This window comes from Brachypodium distachyon, chromosome 5 (assembly GCF_000005505.3).
Source record: "Brachypodium distachyon strain Bd21 chromosome 5, Brachypodium_distachyon_v3.0, whole genome shotgun sequence".
Lineage (NCBI taxonomy): Eukaryota > Viridiplantae > Streptophyta > Magnoliopsida > Poales > Poaceae > Brachypodium > Brachypodium distachyon.
Window position 1 is genome coordinate 28,458,924 of NC_016135.3, and position 18,915 is coordinate 28,477,838.

The 18,915-nt window shown below is 43.8% G+C and overlaps 4 protein-coding genes across 7 annotated transcripts; 2 read left to right on the top strand and 2 right to left on the bottom strand.

The window, feature by feature from the left end:
- Positions 1–1,324: 1,324 nt before the first annotated feature.
- On the top strand, positions 1,325–8,119 carry LOC100839356 (putative 1-phosphatidylinositol-3-phosphate 5-kinase FAB1D). Of its 4 annotated transcripts, none has more exons than XM_024455973.1 (12): positions 1,332–1,680; positions 2,011–2,099; positions 2,244–2,834; positions 2,953–3,097; positions 3,245–3,592; positions 3,828–4,775; positions 4,954–5,288; positions 5,385–5,511; positions 5,605–5,757; positions 5,862–7,097; positions 7,182–7,442; positions 7,529–8,119. In XM_024455973.1, the coding sequence occupies exons 2-12, from the start codon at positions 2,077–2,079 to the stop codon at positions 7,880–7,882; spliced, it is 4,521 nt and encodes a 1,506-aa protein (XP_024311741.1). In that variant the 5' UTR covers positions 1,332–1,680; positions 2,011–2,076; the 3' UTR covers positions 7,883–8,119. The 4 variants fall into 4 exon arrangements, with proteins under 4 accessions (XP_024311743.1, XP_024311741.1, XP_024311742.1 ...); XM_024455974.1 differs by having other exon boundaries at positions 2,065–2,099; XM_024455975.1 differs by lacking the exon at positions 7,529–8,119 and having other exon boundaries at positions 1,325–1,680; positions 7,169–7,311.
- Positions 8,120–9,667: 1,548 nt separating this feature from the next.
- On the bottom strand, positions 9,668–12,187 carry LOC100845965 (UDP-galactose transporter 1). Its single transcript, XM_003580848.4, has 5 exons — positions 11,853–12,187; positions 11,054–11,303; positions 10,708–10,915; positions 10,301–10,532; positions 9,668–10,221 (listed from the first exon to the last, which is right to left on the bottom strand). Exons 1-5 carry the CDS (start codon positions 11,958–11,960, stop codon positions 9,997–9,999), a joined length of 1,023 nt encoding a protein of 340 aa, XP_003580896.1. The 5' UTR covers positions 11,961–12,187; the 3' UTR covers positions 9,668–9,996.
- Positions 12,188–12,658: 471 nt separating this feature from the next.
- LOC100839656 (tubulin-folding cofactor B) lies at positions 12,659–15,868 on the bottom strand. The gene is made up of 8 exons (XM_003579503.4): positions 15,681–15,868; positions 15,452–15,603; positions 15,248–15,366; positions 14,771–14,832; positions 14,658–14,699; positions 13,626–13,759; positions 13,314–13,383; positions 12,659–13,000 (listed from the first exon to the last, which is right to left on the bottom strand). The coding sequence occupies exons 1-8, from the start codon at positions 15,798–15,800 to the stop codon at positions 12,950–12,952; spliced, it is 750 nt and encodes a 249-aa protein (XP_003579551.1). The 5' UTR covers positions 15,801–15,868; the 3' UTR covers positions 12,659–12,949.
- A 142-nt stretch (positions 15,869–16,010) lies between these two features.
- LOC100846269 lies at positions 16,011–18,667 on the top strand. Its single transcript, XM_003580849.4, has 10 exons — positions 16,011–16,658; positions 16,773–16,870; positions 16,977–17,022; positions 17,139–17,221; positions 17,324–17,385; positions 17,702–17,763; positions 17,885–17,944; positions 18,041–18,073; positions 18,200–18,265; positions 18,360–18,667. The coding sequence occupies exons 1-10, from the start codon at positions 16,071–16,073 to the stop codon at positions 18,414–18,416; spliced, it is 1,155 nt and encodes a 384-aa protein (XP_003580897.1). The 5' UTR covers positions 16,011–16,070; the 3' UTR covers positions 18,417–18,667.
- Positions 18,668–18,915: the final 248 nt, after the last annotated feature.

An 18,915-nucleotide genomic window follows, 5' to 3' on the forward strand; every position in this document is an offset into this window, starting at 1 on the left:
ACAATCATGTGCTCTGATTTACTTCAGTTCAGTTGCGGGCAATGTTCAATTCAGTTAGCATCAACAATTGCCATTTTGTGCAAGAGTACTGCCGTAGTTATTTTCAGTCATAACATCTAATCACAACTACGTCTCAATCTTTCTTGCAATTCCAAATTCAGTTTAACAGCGAGGATGCATTCTGCACTTTGCGTCTCCAAATTCAATTAACAACAGGATAGCAGCAGTGCACAGGTCAAATGCGACCAGGACAGGCTCCTGCGCTCCTGCTCCTTCTCTTCGAGAACGCGACCAGCGTGTGTGTCCGGGCAGCGGTCGAGCGCGGCGACGAGGACGATACGGCCGGGAGGACCAGCGTGAGCCTGGGCAGCGGCCGGCGACGAGGACGGCCTCCAGCTCGCCTTCGCCATCAACGCCACCATCCTCCTCTACAATATGAGCCGAATTGTAGACCTCTGCGGCAAGCCGCACTTCACCTGGGCCACCAGCGTCGCGCCGCCACGGTGGAAGCAGAGACGGCCGGGAGGAGGGGGCGCCGCCGCCGCTAGTCTTCCTTTTGTCAGCTGCAGTGCGCCGATTTCTGTTTCCCCTTCGTTGAGCTGCTTTGGGCCGACTCGCGTTGAGTTTCAAAGGAATTTGATGTGCTGCCGTCCGATGGACCATGAATGAACGGATTTAACTTACTTCCCTTTGCAGTATTGACTAGTACGTCAGAGGATCTCGTTTCCAAAGACCAAGTCTAAGGCCGATTTGATCTTACTTGACGCCGCGATGCCGCTGTGGCATGAGGTTCGGGCATTTTCTAGGCCCGGCGGGCCTAGTTTTTTATCGCCACTTATTTGTTTCTTCAAAAACAATAGAAATTAGCTTACCTAAACTACCAAAATTTTCCAACTAAAAAATATAAATAAAAGAATAGGATGTGTGGTCGGTTTGTGGAGATACTCCATTTTGCGTGTGCACTGAAAGATACGCTCGGAGGTCAAAGCCATGCTGATTGATTAGTGACCACAAGCTCAGATTTTCTTACTAATTAATTGATCTACCCAGGAATTACTAGTAGTATACTCTATTGTTGGGTGTCTAATCATTCCATTTGGCTTGTATACATGAGCTAAGCTCGAGCGATACACAAGATATGCACCACAAGTTATTGTGATTGCGCGAGGAGAAATAATTATCAACAAGCAAATGCACTGATTAAGCAAGATAATTATTAATTGAAGCTAGAAAAAACGTCAATTATTGCAGGCAGAGATGAGAGTGAAGGGGGGCACAATAATTCAGGTTAGGATGCTGCCCATCACCCATGGAATGAAGCTGGACACGTAGGTTGACAAAACGAGACACGTACAGCTGATCCATCTATGATCTATCCATGTGTCACCATGCATGTATATAACCGACTGTTTGAGCTTACCGTTTTTATTTTTTCTGTGAATAAGAATTTCCTAGAAATTCGAAGCAGAAATGCTTAGAAAATCAATCCAGTTCCGGTTTCGACAAGTCAGATTCGTTGTGTTGTGTTGTGTGTCTCTTTGGTTGCGTGCTGCATAAATAACTCAGGAGTAATCTCGTTCCTCTGCTCTTCTTCTCTGCTGCCTTGCGCCATTGCTTCTTCTTCGGGAGTTCAGTGGAGACGGTGGCTTCCGTTTCATTTCATCCCCTTTCCAATCTGAGGTGAGTTTCTTCCTTCCATTTCGTTCAAACCTCTCTCTCTCTCTCTCTCTCTCTGCGTCTGTCTCCAGTTTGATTCTTTACACTCCAATATAGTTGGATGCAGGGATGGGTTATTTGGGAAACTCGATAGTACTAGAATTTAGGACCGCAGTAGGTGAGGGAATTAAATCTCGTCTTGATTTTGGTCATATTATTTGTTTCTCATTACAACCCCTGAACTGCAGTGAATGGATGGATTGTCAGAATAGAGTGCTATACTACCCATCATTCTCAATCATCACTGCATTTCTAATGTTGATTCAGTCTGATCGACCCAATCTCTTTAATTAGTTTTTCTTAGCTTAACACAAGAACTTGTGAGTGAGTCGTCATTTTTGGATTCAGAATTCCGAGGTCATGTCCAACAGCAGTGGCAGCAGGTATGCCATGCATGTTGCTATGTACTACTACTGCTGCTGAGTTCTACTGTTTAGATGGATTCAGAATTTTGAAGATGACGTCCTTAATTAAGTTGTATACATATGTCTAACTCCCTGAGGTGATCCATGTGCCTGTATCCGCAGGGAGAGCAGTTTGGATGGTAATCGAGACCGTAACGCTGCCCATTACATGATGCCGGCGTATGGCAAAACCGGTGATCGGCCCGTCGATGATGACCGGTTGGTTACATATGGTGAAAATAATAACACTAATGGGGCTGGGAGTATGGGTGGCACTGAATTCAAAAACCTTGAGGAGGATGCTGCCATCTGGATACCGCCTGAGGCGGCGGGCACCGAGGATCATGATGTGGTTGCATACATAAACGATGACGACAACGACGATGAATGTCATGGTGGTACTATGAACTGGGTGCAGCAGAGTTCCAGTGACTCTGAGCCCAGCAGCCCCAGTACTACTCCTAGGGAGGAGGAGCGGCAGACGGCGATGCTCGATGCCATCAACAGGCAGCTCAAGATGCTTGTCGGCCGGTCTCTAGCATCTGCTGGCATGTCCTTGCCCCAAGGAGAGGAGGAGAGCTGGCTTGATATTATCACCTCCCTGTCCTGGGAGGCTGCTCTGCTCATCAAGCCTGACGGCAGCGTCGGGAACCAGATGGACCCTGGGTCCTACATCAAGGTCAAGCGTGTAGCATCTGGTAGACGGCGACAGTGGTAAAATAAAATTCAACTCTTCTGATAAATTAAGCTTCCTCTGCTGATCAATACCGGGTTTATCGTATCATCGCAGCGATAGTAAGTTCTAATTAAGCTTTTGTGTCTTTTGTTGCAGTGAGGTCATCAAAGGCTTGGTCTTCAAGAAGTGTGCAGCTCATAAGCACATGCCTACCAAGTGTCACAACCCCAAGCTGCTTCTGCTTAGAGGCGCCCTCGGGGATTCTGATGTGGGCTTATCGTCATTTGATTCCATGGAACAGGTTAAAAGAACTACATATGTATATATGGATTTCCTTCAAATACTAATTTCAGATTTATATTTCTTTTTTTGGTAGCACAATTTCAGAATAAATAATACAGATGGACCAAACATTAACATCGTGGCTTTTCTCAATTTTCTTTATCAGGAAAAGGACCATCTTGAAAAGGCTATCAGCCAAGTGATGGAGATATGTGCTCCAAATGTTATTATGGTCGAGAAAACGGTTTCGCGTGACATACAGGAGCTTCTACTGAATGAAGGTGTAACTCTAGTGTTTGATATGAAGCTTAACCGGTTGCAAAGAATTGCTCGTTATTCTGGTTCTCCCTTAGTCTCAGTTTCAGAAATCCTGAGCATGCCAAAGTTGAAGCACTGCGACTACTTCCATATTGAAAAAGTTGCCGAGGAGCATAACATTACTGGTGAAGGTGGGAAGCGGCCATCTAAAACATTAATGTTCTTGGAAGGTTTTTCCAAGCCATTAGGATGCACGGTAGGTTTAGGTTTGGTCCTGTTGAACAGTGTCCGCTCTACATTGACGCTATGTTATTTTCTTTTTGAGATGATTGATATTATATAAGATTCATCTTACTTTATAAATCTATTTTATGATATTCATAACATATTTATCGTCTCCATATATGACTTGATAACGGTCTGTGGTGCATATTTGAACAATGATGCATATAGATCATCTTCGCAGGCATGATAATTTGTTTGTCCTGCAGATACTACTACGAGGAGCAAATAGTGAAGAACTGCAGAAAGTCAAGCAAGTCATGCTCTACACAGTATTTGCAGCATACCACCTGGTTCTTGAGACATCTTTCTTTGAAGATCAGAGGGTATTCTTGAATGATGGATATGCTTCCAAAGAAGGAAATTATGTTGGTATGAAGGAGGTGTCACCAGTAATTAGTTCTGAAATTCATGTTCTCCCAGATGTATCTCTTCCTGCCAGTCATATAGAGAATGATGTCACTCATAACAGATCATTGGTACAATATACTGATGGGGAGAAAACTGTATCTTCTGCAAATCCTGATGCATTGAACCCACCTGAAAATGGCTTCTCGAGCGAGGTGGCGGGGGGTACAATCATCCATCATAATTCAAATCACACACTTCCTTCTGAAAAATTGATCTCATTACCCTCAAGGTCACTGAGAAAATTCATCGATATATTCCACCACCAGAATATTTACCTACCTGTCACTTCTTCTCAAGAGACAACCAATCATCATAAAGAAGGAAGACTTGAACCCAATCCAGATATACCAAGTAAAGGTTTTCATGCCAGGGAAGCAACAGAAGAACCAGTTAATTCCTGTGAAAACATGGACAATTTGAATGATCTCCAGAAACAAGTAATGGCCAAAACGAATCAACAAATGAGACTGGCTGATAATTTAATTAGTGGAAAGCATGAACAACCATCGGTTACATTGGAAAACAGGAACCATTACGGCACTGCTTACATCAGCGAAGAGAAAACCTCTGGCATAGATGATGAGGCTGATGATGTGTTGGATTCTCAAAGCATACTGGTTTTGATCTCCAGCCAATGCATCCCAAATCAGGTCACTTGTGAGCAGAGTCATCTGTCCCGTATAAACTACTATGGAAATTTCGACGTGTCATTAGGACAATATTTGAAGGACATTTTACAGAACAAGGTAACCTCACTGTTCCATTTTCCCTGTTATTATGAGCAATTTAGATGATCCGTTTTACGCTTTCTCGCCTGTCTCTGTCTCTCAGCTGCTTACATTTGGCACTTGCAAGCATACCCTTGCATCATGCTCATTGAGAAGCTTGTCCATCCTTTGATTCCTGAATGTTTATTTGTGGCAGAACCTAAGCTGCTCATCATGTGGAGAGCCTCCAGAGGATCACATGTACTCTTACACCCACCGCAAAGGAAATCTGTCTGTTATTGTGAAGCGTTTGCTGCCTGAGCATCGTTTGCCTGGGGAATCCAAAGGAAAAATTTGGATGTGGACTAGATGTTTAAGATGTGAGCATGAAAGTGGGATCTCCAAATCATCTCGAAGAGTGCAGATATCGCCTGAGGCACGTAATCTCTCGTTTGGGAAGTTCCTTGAACTCAGTTTTTCAAGCCACTCTGCTGCTAGGAGGCTATCAATATGCGGGCATTTGGTGAATAGGGACTGCTTACGCTTTTTTGGGTAATGCTCAAGCACCTCTTAGCATTGAGTTGAAATGATCCATCGCAATTTTTTTGGTAACTTTTCTTGTTTTTCATTTGGGATCTGTCAACTCAGGTTGGGTTCCAAAGTTGCAATATTCCAGTATTCATCAGTCAAAATTTACACCGCCTGCAAACCACAACGAACTCTTGAGTTCCATAGCTCCAGTACGCGCGAGTTGTTCGAGCAAGAGGCAAGAAATGTATGTACCGTCTTCTAATTCATTTGTTCAGGTGGTAATGCTTACCTTGTGAACCTTCATAATGCAGTCTAATGCCTCTCTTTGTTTTTTAAGGTTCTTGATACTGGGGTTAACCTTTTCACTGAAGTCGAAACCTTACTAAAGCACATGAAGAATCAATTTCCTAAGGTGGTTCTCAACTGTGGCACCTTCCTAGAATTTTCTCAACTCGAAGAGATGTTGATTAAAGAAAAAGCCGAGTTTACGGTGAGCCTCCATTTCCCTCTTTCTGTCACTTTAATGAATATATATATATTCTTGATTTCTGGTAGTTGTTATTTTACTGGTTGTTTCTGGGTATCATCAAGCAGGATTCTCTGGTGAAGGCTGTTGATCAACATGGTATTTCTAGATTCTCGGTGCATGAGAATCTTGATGTAAATTGGCTCTATCAGGACCTTCTGCTTCAACTATATGTGTGGGACTGTCGGTTGCATCGGCTTCTAGTGTGTACATATACTGGAAAAGAAAGAATGAGTAATGGCATGAAGAAGGTGACTGTTGAACTTACTGATGACCGAACAACAACAGTTGCTGAGGCAGATGATAATGAGCCAGTGCAGTTCAGTGAACTGGGGATGAATGGACATGCATCAATGTTGGTTGATGAAACCCCCCAGGATAGACACTATTCTGTAATCTCAGATAGCTTGGATGTGCAGGGGCAGGGCAATGAGCGGATCACACATTCGATGTCCGTTAAGCAACATTCATTCGATATCCCTCGGTTCAGAATTTCTGAATGGGATGACATGGAAAGATGGATTTGGAGTCCACTGTATGAGTCAAGATTGGTTTATAGGCAAGAACTTCAGGCTGGAAGTTTAGAAAATTTTGAACTTGTTAACCGCTATTCTCCATCTCATTTGTCCACCTTGAACAAACAATCTGCTGAAGAGGTATGCTCTCGACGGTTTGTAGTCGGCCCAGGTGGTAATGTCTTGTCTATATCAGAGGATGAAATATCCAGCATAGTCTCCCGTGCTCTTGCCGTATCCGAGGACCGACGCCATTTACTGGATTCTATAGTCGAGAGCCAAGCATCGGACACCATGGGAGGATACCATGCTAAATCAATGGAGAACTTGTCATCTGGAGGTTCTTCTCCCTCTTCACCCTGGTCATCTAACGAATCTTCAGATTCTGAAGCAAGCTTTTCATCTGACGACCTCTACAACTACGACAGCTCGCTTCTATCATCCTCTCTCCATCCTGAAATATATGTCAATGGAAGAGTAACACTCAAACAAAAATATTCAGTTATCTGTGTACATGCCAATCAGTTCTACACTCTCCGGAAGAAATGTTGCTCATCTGAGCTTGCCTATATTGCTTCCTTAAGCCGGTGCAAGAAGTGGGACGCTCAAGGCGGAAAAAGCAAGGCTTTCTTTGCAAAAACAATGGATGATAGGTTCATCATAAAGCAAATAAAGAAGACAGAGTTCAAGTCTTTCATAGAATTCGCGCCCGATTACTTTAAGCATGTTTACCACTCTCTAGACACTGGGAGCCAAACTTGCCTTGCCAAAATTCTAGGAATCTATCAGGTATCTGACATCAATATATGGCACATAATTTTCAGTCTTTCTTCTGCTGCTTGTATCTTTTAAGAAGTTAGTGCCCCATTTCAGGTTAAGCAAACACGACATGGCAAGGAAGTGAAGATTGATCTGATGGTGATGGAAAATCTTCTCTTTGGACACAATATTTCACGGATATATGATCTTAAAGGTGCCGTTTTTTCTCGATACGTCACCAACTCAAGTGGCGGTGATGCTGTTTACCTGGATCAAAACTTTGTCGAGGATATGCGTGTTTCTCCTATCTATATTGGCGGAAGAACAAAACATCTCTTGCAACGGGCAATCTGGAACGACACATCTTTTCTCACGGTATGTATTACTACTTCAGTTCTGCCGCAGATAATCAAACCATGTTTCTGTTAGAATACAGGTTAACGAAATCATTATGTTTGCAGTCAATTAATGTTATGGACTACTCTCTACTTGTGGGAGTAGACAACGAAAATCATGAGTTTGTATTTGGCATAATTGACTACCTGAGGCAATACACATGGGACAAGCAACTGGAGACATGGGTAAAAGCTTCTCTGGTGGTGCCAAAGAATGTTTTGCCAACCGTAATTTCACCCAGGGAGTACAAGAAAAGGTTTAGGAAGTTCATGACCAAGTATTTCCTGACAGTTCCAGATGATTGGAGTATGCCGAATCGTTCCGAGTCCTGCAAATATTGTGCTCACAGAAAATGCAACTTGTCGAAAGTTGACAGTCAGAAGCCTAATCATCAAACTGTGGCATGCGTTATTCAGTAATGAACTTGTCGTGGTATATTCCGGCTTAAGCTGTAGTCTGTTATATCGCAACAGTGTACATAGAATGAGTGCCTCAGTTGTTAAGTTTCTTCAAAAATTTGCGCCTTTTAGGAAAACCTTTTTTTGGCGCAACTGAGGTCCACAATACATGTACCTTGCAGTTTTTGGTTGTATTCAGTTTCACAACAATTATAATTAAATCATATTTTGTATATATATCACTTGTCGTTCTACTTCTGACCTTCATGTATCAGTAACTGTATTAATTTTTTGGTATAGTTCTTTCTTTTCGGTCAGAGAGACTTGTGCGTAACAAAATTTCCATGGTAAACTGATGCATATTCCTTTTGAAATTAATTCCATAACAATAATTTGAAGTCAACATATGACAGGAAAACAAGAAAGCAGAAGCACTATCCGAGCCACAAACCCTGATTCTATTCTGGGGTGATTACTTAGTTGACAGCGAGGAACAACCATTTCAGGTTACCTCACTACAACATATAGTTTACGTTTACGTTGATCGAGATAACGTTTACGTTGAGTATGCACTGATAAACGCGGATTAGTATACAGTAGAGATATCTCCGACTCGTACACTTGCCTTGCCGACTCACTAAATGTCTTGAACCGGCGTTCCATCTCAGATCCGTCACGGACTCGGCCATGAAACTTGCACCACTTGTCATACAAGGCCCACATGGCCTCCTTGGACTTAAATACATGCTCATCAGGGTCGAGCTCTGTTCTATCTTTTCCGACTAGGGCATGTGGAGCTACTTTTGAATTGGGTCTGACTTCTTCTGACTTGGGGGCTTGGGGCCTCCTGTGGTTCAATGGGCAATACAGTTACAGTTTCGATTTGTGGATCATTTTTGTGGACTATTGCTCTCATTGCAAGGCAGAGTAATTATAATAAATCAAAGAATTAGCATGCTTGTTACAAGTGTGGTGATTAGAACAACTCCTACTGAATCCCTGCCTGTTTATCTACTGATAATAAGAAAATATCGGGTATTAAATTCAAATTGAAATAACAACTTGCAAATTAGCTGGGGATTACCTGCAGGGGAGACGATGGTAGGGATTGCGGCTGCAGGGCAAGCGGCGGAGGGAGAGGCGCGGGCTGCCCGATGGAATATTCCATCCAATTATCATTTATTGCTAAATTTGAAGCTTCAAATTGATTTATCTCCCGAACAATTGATTTGATTAAATATCCGTTTTCACCAGCTCAATGAGGCCTTAAAAAGATCTAGTTTTTCTTTGACGCCAATGGTTGCCAGATTACACTATAATGCTTACCATGTTATGAGTGAACGGTTACCATATTAATTATTACCAAGTAAAAAAATGTACTCCGTATTTAAATATTGCAAATGTTACAAACTTGGTGATTGCTGAAATGTTTCAACAAGAGATGTCATCATATCATAGAAGTACAATGATCCAGGTCTTTATTTACATAGACATTGATGCTTAGCAAACATAACCTGGCACGTAGGAGTGAAACACATGGTGACTCCACCCACCAAGATTCAAATCTTGGTGCACACAATTATGTTGTAGAGGTTCCCTTGCAGTTTTTCCATAAAAAAAAACTGGTACATAGATATACCCTCGTAGTTTTTGGTTGTATTCAATTCTACAATCTCATTACAAATTTATAATCAAATCATATTTTGTATATCACTTGTTGTTTTACTCGTGACCTTCATCGATCAGTAACTGTATTAAAAAAATTTATACATTCTTTCTTTTTCAGTCAGAGAGACGCGTGTAACAGAATTTCCAAGGTAAACTGATGCATATTGCTCCAACATTAATTCCATAACAGCAATTTAAAGTTAACATATGGCAGGAAAACAAGAAACCAGAATCACCATCCAAGCCACAAACCCCGATTCTATCCTGGGGTGATTACTTAAGTTGACAGCAAGGAACAAACCCTCTCAGGTTACCTCAGTACAACATATATGCTTCACAAAAGAACGTATTTGCCGCCTACTAGACTGCATTCCCTCCCTCCCCTACTAAGCACTGCCTTCTCTCAACTTAGCATCTGTACCCCGACACTGTAATGTGAAAATGGTTCTTCGATACGAGTAGTCCTGCTAAACCTTCTCTTGCTTGCCACCTACAAGGGGGAGAATCTCCACCTGACTTCTTGGCGAAGCTGTCCGAGGGCTCCCTGGAGCAGCCACCTGCTGTTGGGAGATCAGATGCCTCACATACCCATAGAAGGTACAGCCAACGAGCGTGATCGCGCATCCAATCGCGTTCATAGGAGAGATCGGGTTACGGAAGATTAACCATGAGACAAATACGGCGACAGCAACCTACAGTGCAATGTAAAGTTGTAAGAAACAAAGCATATAAACTTCAAAGGGGAGAAAACATAGTTCAGGATGGTCTTACTTTAAGGTTGCCAGCAACATTGAAGGTCACTGCAGTGGTTGAATGGATCACATAGAAGATGGAGAAGTTAAGGCAAAACGCAAGCACTCCTGAGCCTAGAATGATAATCAGCGCAGATACAATTGAGTCATGCGTGTAGAACCAGTCAACTACGCCGCCGCCTTCCAGCAACAATGCTGGTAGTGCCAGAATCATGGTGGCAAAGGGTGCCATGTAATACACTGTATTAATACTGCAGAAAGAAACATATAAATAATCTTACCAAGACAAAAATAAGTGATACCTGTTATCTTTCGAGACTAGTTATCAATTTAGGAAGGAAGAAGACAAAGGTTGTAAACATTACATCTGCCTGATCGCAGCAACCACTAAACCAACAGCCATCTCACAATAAGATTAGCATGTACCTGTCAAATTTGTACCCATGGAGTAGGGATTCTGCCAAAATGGTCTTTGTAGACGTGGCGAGGCATCCAATCATGGCAGCGCAGAAACCAAAAATGTTGAAACTAAGCTCTGTCATCGAAGTTAGGAGTATTCCCCCAACTATGGGGATCAGTGAAGCCCATATGCGCCACTCGAAATGCTTGCTCCAAACTAACCACTGAAGAATAACTGCATTACATCACATGGAAGAACAAGCCTATCAAAAAAGAGTTATAGCAAACACTACAACTTTACATTTTTCCTCTTTTTTTTTTTTGCTTTTTGACGGGGACCAATGAGGGTAGAAAAAGCACATGACGACGTTACCTGTGGTCGCAGGAGTGAACGATTTAATTGTCTGCATGAAAGAGACAGGAATGTAGCGCAGGCTGACATTTCCTAGCACGATGTTCATGCAGAACACAAACGACATTGGAAAAATCCTTTTCCAACGGTCCTCCGGTTCAACTTGAATGAGCGGTTTTGCTTTAAGCACGTGGATCGCGACATAAGCTCCAATCGAAGAGCATATGAAGTGGACACAGGACACCGTCAGAGGAAACTTGAAATCCAGTTTCTGCAGAAAAAAAAAGGCAATCTTACATCATCAAACAAATAATAATACAATCGGCATTCCCTGTTGAGCTCTATATATCCATGAAAAGATTTGCAGAGAAACTCATGACTTGCTTCATGGTTAATATTCTTTATTCTCGTTCCATATAGTTCAGCAAGTATACATCAAGCATATTCTTATCTGTTGATTCAGTCTACCAGATAAAAAGTTGAGTCACCCAACCTGACCTCGACTATATATAAGTTACCACCAGCACCAGCTGCATCTAGTAGAAGAATCAAACTTACCTAACAACTACTAGTTGAGTATGAATCAGTCGAGCCACTGAAATCCTTCTCTGAAGCGTACATGTAGTATGAATCTATGGACTTGCACAGAGAAAAACCGGTCCTTTCCTCCCCACTGGGATTGGGATTGGGAAACGGCACTACCGTGTGGGTGTGATTAGTAGCGCCAGACCAAATCTCTGGTAGTCTAGGTCGAGAGAGGGGGCACATACAGATCCGAGCAATGGAGAAGGGGGGGGGGGGGGGGGGGGGTTAGTGAGACCTGGAAGATCCACTTGTTGATGATGATGACGGTGACGTTGAAGCCCCACCACTGCAGGATGGCCAGTACCGCCCTCACCGAGCCCAGCCCGCCGCCGGCCGCCTCCATATCTGAATCACTGACTGAATCTGTTGGGCGGGCGGCGGAGAAAGCGCAGGCAGCAGTCCTTTCCCCTCCCCCGCGCACCAACACAACCTCTCGTCTCACAGAAGGAAATTGGTTGCTTGCGATGCGAGGGGGAGAGAAAAGGACGAGGAAGAAACAAGGGAGCCGTCTGCCAAGGAAGAAGAGAAGACAAAGAAGAACGAAGCTGCCTGAGGCCCCCCCCTCCTCCTTCTGCTTACAAAAGTCTTCCTTTTTTGTGTTTAGGCAAATTGATACGTATTTATTATTGATCAATTTGTTCCTTGGATCTCATCAATCAAATCAAATAAATCGTATAGGAATTTGTTTGGTCCTTTTCTCCAATTATATGAGAAGATGCCAAATGTGTTGACTTGGTATATTCCTTCCTCACATCGCACTCCATATATATCAAGAGTACTATATAGTGCTGTCAAAAAAAAAAGAGTACTATACAGTAACGTACATACAAGAAAGCAAGGGAGACAACATTGGAAGAAGGTTGCATCTGCACTTCAACTTTCAAAGTCAAATTTGGAAAGAAAAAAGGTCCCTTCAAGATTGGACTTTGCTTTGCTTCGCCTAACAAAATTAAGGTTGGTACTACCCAGAACATGTCATGCTGGTCAACCGAAGGCCCCTTACTTTGCTGACTTAAGTTTTGAAAAAGAAGACTCGTTTAGTGATTGGAAAATAGCATATGCAAATTAAAACACATGATTCAGGTACCGGAGTCTGAACAATCCAGGTAACAAAACAAATGTCCTCTCATCGCTATCCCAGCATAACAAATACCACTGGCTAAGCTGCTTTACATTCAATCATCTCACTAGCCGTCTCGTTGACACCTTTTCGTCAACACAAATCCTGATAATAATACATTTAATTTGACAGCGTGTTTCCTTTTGCAATACCATAAGTGTTTACAAGTGAAGACAGACTAAATCAATCCACACGCATTTCTTCCTTTCCTACTATATCTCATCTTCTTCATCGAATGGGTCTCTCTCAGGGAAATCACCAACCTGCAAACAGAAACTGCTTGGTAAAAATCCTACGACAATTCAAATAAGTTTGCCATTGCAATCATAACAGTATACGGTGCAACACATCTACTGTTACAGGCTGTTGCCATCCCAACCAAACTGCCAAGTTCATTTTCAAGTAACACAAAGCCTAGAGGACTCCAATTATTTGAGCAAGCAAATGGCGAGGTTTAGCTTCAGGTGCAGCAACAACAACCATCCAGTAAAAATTATGGGACCCCAATAGTTCCCAGGTCCTAACCAGTCTATGCTAAAGGGAGAAAAATAAATCAATCAGTGCAAGGAAAAATACCTTTACTTTCTCTGGCCTAACAATTGCTCCATGCCCTTGAGGGCACTCAAAGAACCGAATGCCTTTCACCCTACAGCATCCAACAAGTCAAACAGAACGTTACAATGAGCTATTTCTCCCCAGATTAGTTATATTACTCACAACAAGCCACGACGACTGGAAGTGACACTCAGTACAAAAAAAATGCAGGGTAAATAGCAGATACGGAAATTCCATAATTCAATTTGGAATGCCAATTAGTACTCGTAGTAACTAGTTACAGATTTAACACAAGATCAACTGTATTATGTGATAGATTCAAAATGAACATACATGCCATCGTGCTTTCCAAGTGGTTCATCATATTGCACTCCAACCCAAAATCCACGTCCAAGAGCTTCAGCTTTCCCAACAAATTTTACAGTGCCCCTCTTGGCACCTGGCTCGACTTCACATCTATCTCCCACCTATTTACAGAAAGGAAATGGGTATAGTTTTTATCCTATGCTACATAAAAGACTCAACTTCACATCTGTCTCCCACCTAGTATAACATAACTCTTAATCTTGCATCAGAAAAATATTACACAAATAAAATAGGTATAACTTTTATTCCATGCTACAGAAAAAGAAAGCTTAGCTTCTGCACTCCAAATTGTTCCCTTCGATAGCAAATAATCAAAACAGCAAGGACCAATATTTACAACGCATACATGCCTCTGAAAGCAGAGTACCCTATTAACAAGTCATCAAAATTTATACTCATTGTCAACTTAGTCAAGTACACACTGTTGGATAGTCGTATTCTGCAAGCGGGGTTACTATTGTTCTTATCTGAAACTGCCAATCAGACCAGAGAAACACCAGAAAGAAAATATACACTGTAATACTCCAAATAGCAGCTCTAGTGGCAATACTCGAGGAAGATGGAGACCACTAATTTCAAGTCAATGATGCATAAGTATTCCCACATATTCCTTCAGAGTTAACAGAATGTACTATGAAAATAAAAACAGAACGTCCAAACAATGATAGCAATTTGTCAAGTTCATTTGGTCACAGGTTCATACATGGAAAAAATTAGGGTTCTTTCTATGGGAACAAATACGGTAACAATATGCTAGATAGCATAAAGCATAAATTTCAACATATTATTACCATCTAGTATACACACAGTAAGTTTGCCACACCACACACTAAATATGAAAAAATGGTACCACCACCAGGGCTGGGTAAAATCAGTGTATGCAAAGTAAGATGGTTGGTGCTTGAACGTCAGCAGACTAGTTGGCATTTTGACAATATTCCATTCCATAGTGCGTGCAAAAAATAATCAAATGCACATTAGTAAAGCAAATTAACTGACCTTGATATTGGCACACAGCTCTTCCATTTGATTGTCCGATTTCTAAAAGAAGACAATAAGTACAGTAAGCACGCTAAAAAGGGAAGAAGTAGTCCATAACTTGAGCAACTTACTTGTTTATCGTCAGCTACAGGGTTCTTTGACGCCATCTGTTCTTTGAATTTTCGGAAGTTTGCTGCACAAACAATAGTACATGTTATTGGAAATGCTAAACAAAAATTCTTAAGGTGTATCACCACATCCAAACGTTTCATAGGATTGTGGCATTAACCAGATTGAGGACTGTATTATTTGTTTATGTTATCTTCTACACTACCATACTGACAGTACATTTATTTTTTAGGCCATAATAACAGTGATTTGCACCAAAGCAGTGTGGTAGCATGAGCAGAAGATTCTTCATTCATGGTGCAATGCAACCTGACATTTCTAGAACTATACGACTTGCTTGCAGTGTAAATTATAACTAGAAAAGGTCTGTAAGCATTTGCAAGGAATAAACTGAGCTACGTTTCAGCCTTCAGGCTTCAGAGAGTTCCACGAGAGGAGAGGACAGAAAGGGTAAAAACAAGATACACCCCAGAACTTACTGCCAAGCTTGTCATACGCATCATCTGATATCGTGTACTTTTCAACGAGCGAAGTGTCTTCCAACCAGCCACCGGAGGTCACCGACGAGGGATCAAGATCAATGATGTGCAGCCGGTACCTTTTGCAGGTTGCAGCATCAGATGACGAGTAGGGGATACTACTAGTATGCAGCAAGAGGAGAGGCGAATAGCGGACGGACGGACCCGTTGTAGGGGAAGTAGGAGGCGAGGGGCGCGGCGTCGCGGTCGAGGTCGGCGACCCTGGCGCCGGTCTCGTCGCGGAGCTCGAGGCGCATGGAGGCGACGGCCGTGCCCGTCTTCCTCCAGAGCTTGTCCTTGAGGGCCTCCACGGTGGTCTGAGAAATCCATCGGCCGTGAGCGGGCCGGGGGAATCGAGATGAGATCCAAGCCGGGAATCAAGATGGGTCGGTACCTGCTGCGAGACGCGGATGTCGGAGGAGAAGGTGGTGAGGTTGGAGTGCGTGACGAGCAGCACCACGCTGTCGTCCGCCGGCAGCTGCAGCTTCGACGTCGACGACGACGACGACGACATTTCCGGCGACTGCTCTGCTCTGCTGCTCTGTTCAGCCGTCGGAGTAGGGCAGCAGGCGGCGCCGCAGACTGTACTGTAATGACTAATGGGGCTCTTGGTGGGCTCATGGACTGAGCTTGGATATAATGGGCCTCTACAGATTGGGCTGAAACGAGGCCCATGAGCATCCCTTTCACTGGAGCAAATATCTCTTCACTCTATCTCGTCGTCGTCTTCTTCCCACTACTGCTTGGTAGCTCCCGGCTTCGAGGCAGCAGGAGGAGCAAAGCAATGGCGGCTTTGGCGATGGCGACGGGGATTGTTGTCCCCCACGTGTCCAACGCTCAGTCGAGCGGCGCCGTGCCACAGCGAAGGGATGTCTCCGTCCGCGCCGCGCCGCCGCGGCAGCAGCGCTCTTCCCGGCCGCCGCCTCCCAGCAACCGGAGGGGCCCGCCTCAGCAGAACCGCCGCGGCGGGCCTCCCAGGCTTCGCGAAGACGAAGAAGACGGCCGAGACGCCTACAGAGGTCCACCGGGGAAGCGTGGCCCTCCTGCCCACCACGGCCGCGCGCCGCCCAGGGGCAGGGGGCCACCAAGAGGTTCGCCCGGCCGCGGACCGCCCAGGGGACCGCCGCCTGGACGCCGCCCGCCGCGCGCCGATATGGCCCGCTCTCCCGTTGCTCTGCGACGAGAGGAAGAAGAGGAATACGGCGACGAGGCGGGGTTCAGGGACTACGACGACGACGAGGAGGAAGAAGAAGAGGAGGGGAGGTTCGCCGGGGGAACCCGTGTGGGCGCCATGCCCAAGCCGCCCGCCGGCTTCGTCCTCGATGACCAGGGCAGGTGCATTGCCGCCGCCTCCAAGCGCATCGTCTCCATCGTCAGTTCGCACCCCACCGCGCCTTCGATTCTGTCCCAGCAGTCCATAATTCAATCGACTTCTTGTAAATTTGTGCTCTTACTGACATTCTCTCTGTTCGAACTCTGCTTGCAGAATGATGAGACAAACAACCGTCCGTTGGAGTGCATAATCAGGAGGGTGTTCCGGAGCACGCAAGATCACGAATGCTTGCTTCTTTGCCCAGTTGACATGTAAACACATTTGACACTATATATATGGTTGTAGTAATGTTCAGAAGTGATCCTTCCCCCTCTTTCTTCTGTCTTCAAAGTATGAATTGCAATCACCTTATTTCAGGCCTGTGCAGGTCCTCAAGAGCACAAACTTCAGCGGTTGGATTGCTGTATGTGTCTACCTTTTCTCAATTCCATCGAGCACTCGACTCGTTTGTTGTGCAATCAGGAGCACAAATGATGTGTTCTTCCTTCTGGCCCATCTGATGCACGGTTGCTTTCATAGGTCGACGATGACCAGATTAAGCAAATCATCCCATCCGTTGCGTATGCTCTTGCTAGAGTACATATGCACTTTGTAGAAAGTGGGTAAGCATCACACATCCACCATTCATGCAACTTTTTTCATCCAACCATGGTCGTTTCTTGCACAACACCGATAAATGTATGATGTCTCACTGTCTCTTGCAGATTCTGTTATACAGCACGGGGTGGCTTCTGCTTTCCTGAAGATGCAATTCAAGAATTCCATGGTAACCAAAAGCACTAACATGTCGTAGCATCATCCTGTCAATAAGTCGAAATGATACAACTGTAAGCAGGTATAAAAGAACTTAGTTTGTAAAAAAAGAAAAGGTTTCGGTGATATCTTCTCAGTATGGAAAAGTGGAATTTGTCGGACGCTTAAAAGGAAAACTTAGCCATCATGAATATCTATATCGTAATCTATCTCCGCCTTTTGGAGTGTAAGAAATGATCCTGGACAGCTAGTATATGCAACATCTCTTCAAAAGTATGGTATAGACCTGCTTGTATTGTTGCTCTTTGATTTTTCATATTAAATTGCAGATTCTAGTGATGGTAGCGGAGAGGCACCTTTTGAAGGTGTAGAGATTTGCAACTTCAATTTGGTGAGCAAGCTGATTGCTTTACTCTGAATATGTGATTGCTGGCACATATTTCTCTGTGCTCTACATATCGGTGTTCCGTTGGTGTGCTTCTGAATATGTGATTGCTGGCACTTGATTGCAGGACGGCGCACATTATATGATCTATACACCAGTGGATCCTCTTCTGTTTGTCGCAGTCAAGGTATGTTGGTTGTTCTTTCAACTTGTTTAGAAACTCCTCGCTAAACGCTTTTAAAGAAAGAAGTGGTGCTTGATTGTATGAGATGTCATCCTGCAGGATAAAGACAGCGTGCTACACATTGCTGAAGATGTAAGTCGCGGTCGCCACTTCTTACATGCTGAACAACATTTCAATCGCCAGCAGTGCAGTGTATCACTTTGCCTTTAAACAACATGAGATACATGCTTACTTACTGTGGTGCTGCGTGAACAACAGGATCTGATGGACGACCCCAACATCGTCGGTGCCATAGATGAAGAGACGGAATTTACGGCTTTAGTGGTATGCCAGCCATACTTCCTAGTTGTCTGATCCTAATTATGTTGTTATAGATAAGGTTTGTGTGAGACTCCAAGTGTTTTTGGCTGTGTGGCAGGAGGAGGAAGAGGCTCTTCTTGAGTCAATATTGCATGGGGACGATGATGTTAGCTGATGCTTCCATGGCGAGTGAGAGGATACCAAGGGGTTTTCATTGGTGGTTCCGAAGAATGTTTAATTAGATCTGTAGAGTGGTAATTTGTTTTTGGAGGTAGGGGTGGTGCTTTTAAATTTGTATTGTAACCTGACCTAATAGATGCGCAAGTAGAGAGACTGAGAGAGTATTGCTGGATGCTTGATTTTTTAAGATTATGGAAGGATACGTAGCTGATGCCATGATGGAAGCCATGGCCATAGCTCCCTATATATCCATCGCTTGCTTGTAGCCCACGTCGAGCCCAAGGCCCACAGACACCGACGACGGATCAAGATCAACGATCAACGATCAAGGCCCATGGCACAACATCATCAGTCGTCCATACTTCCCCTAAAAAAAAACTGCTTGCGGTTAATATTTGGCGCCCATGCTTGTCCCGATCTGTGGCTATCCTTCTTCTACTTGCAGTTGCACCGACAGATTCAGCGACGCGATTTGGATATTAATTAGCAGCGAG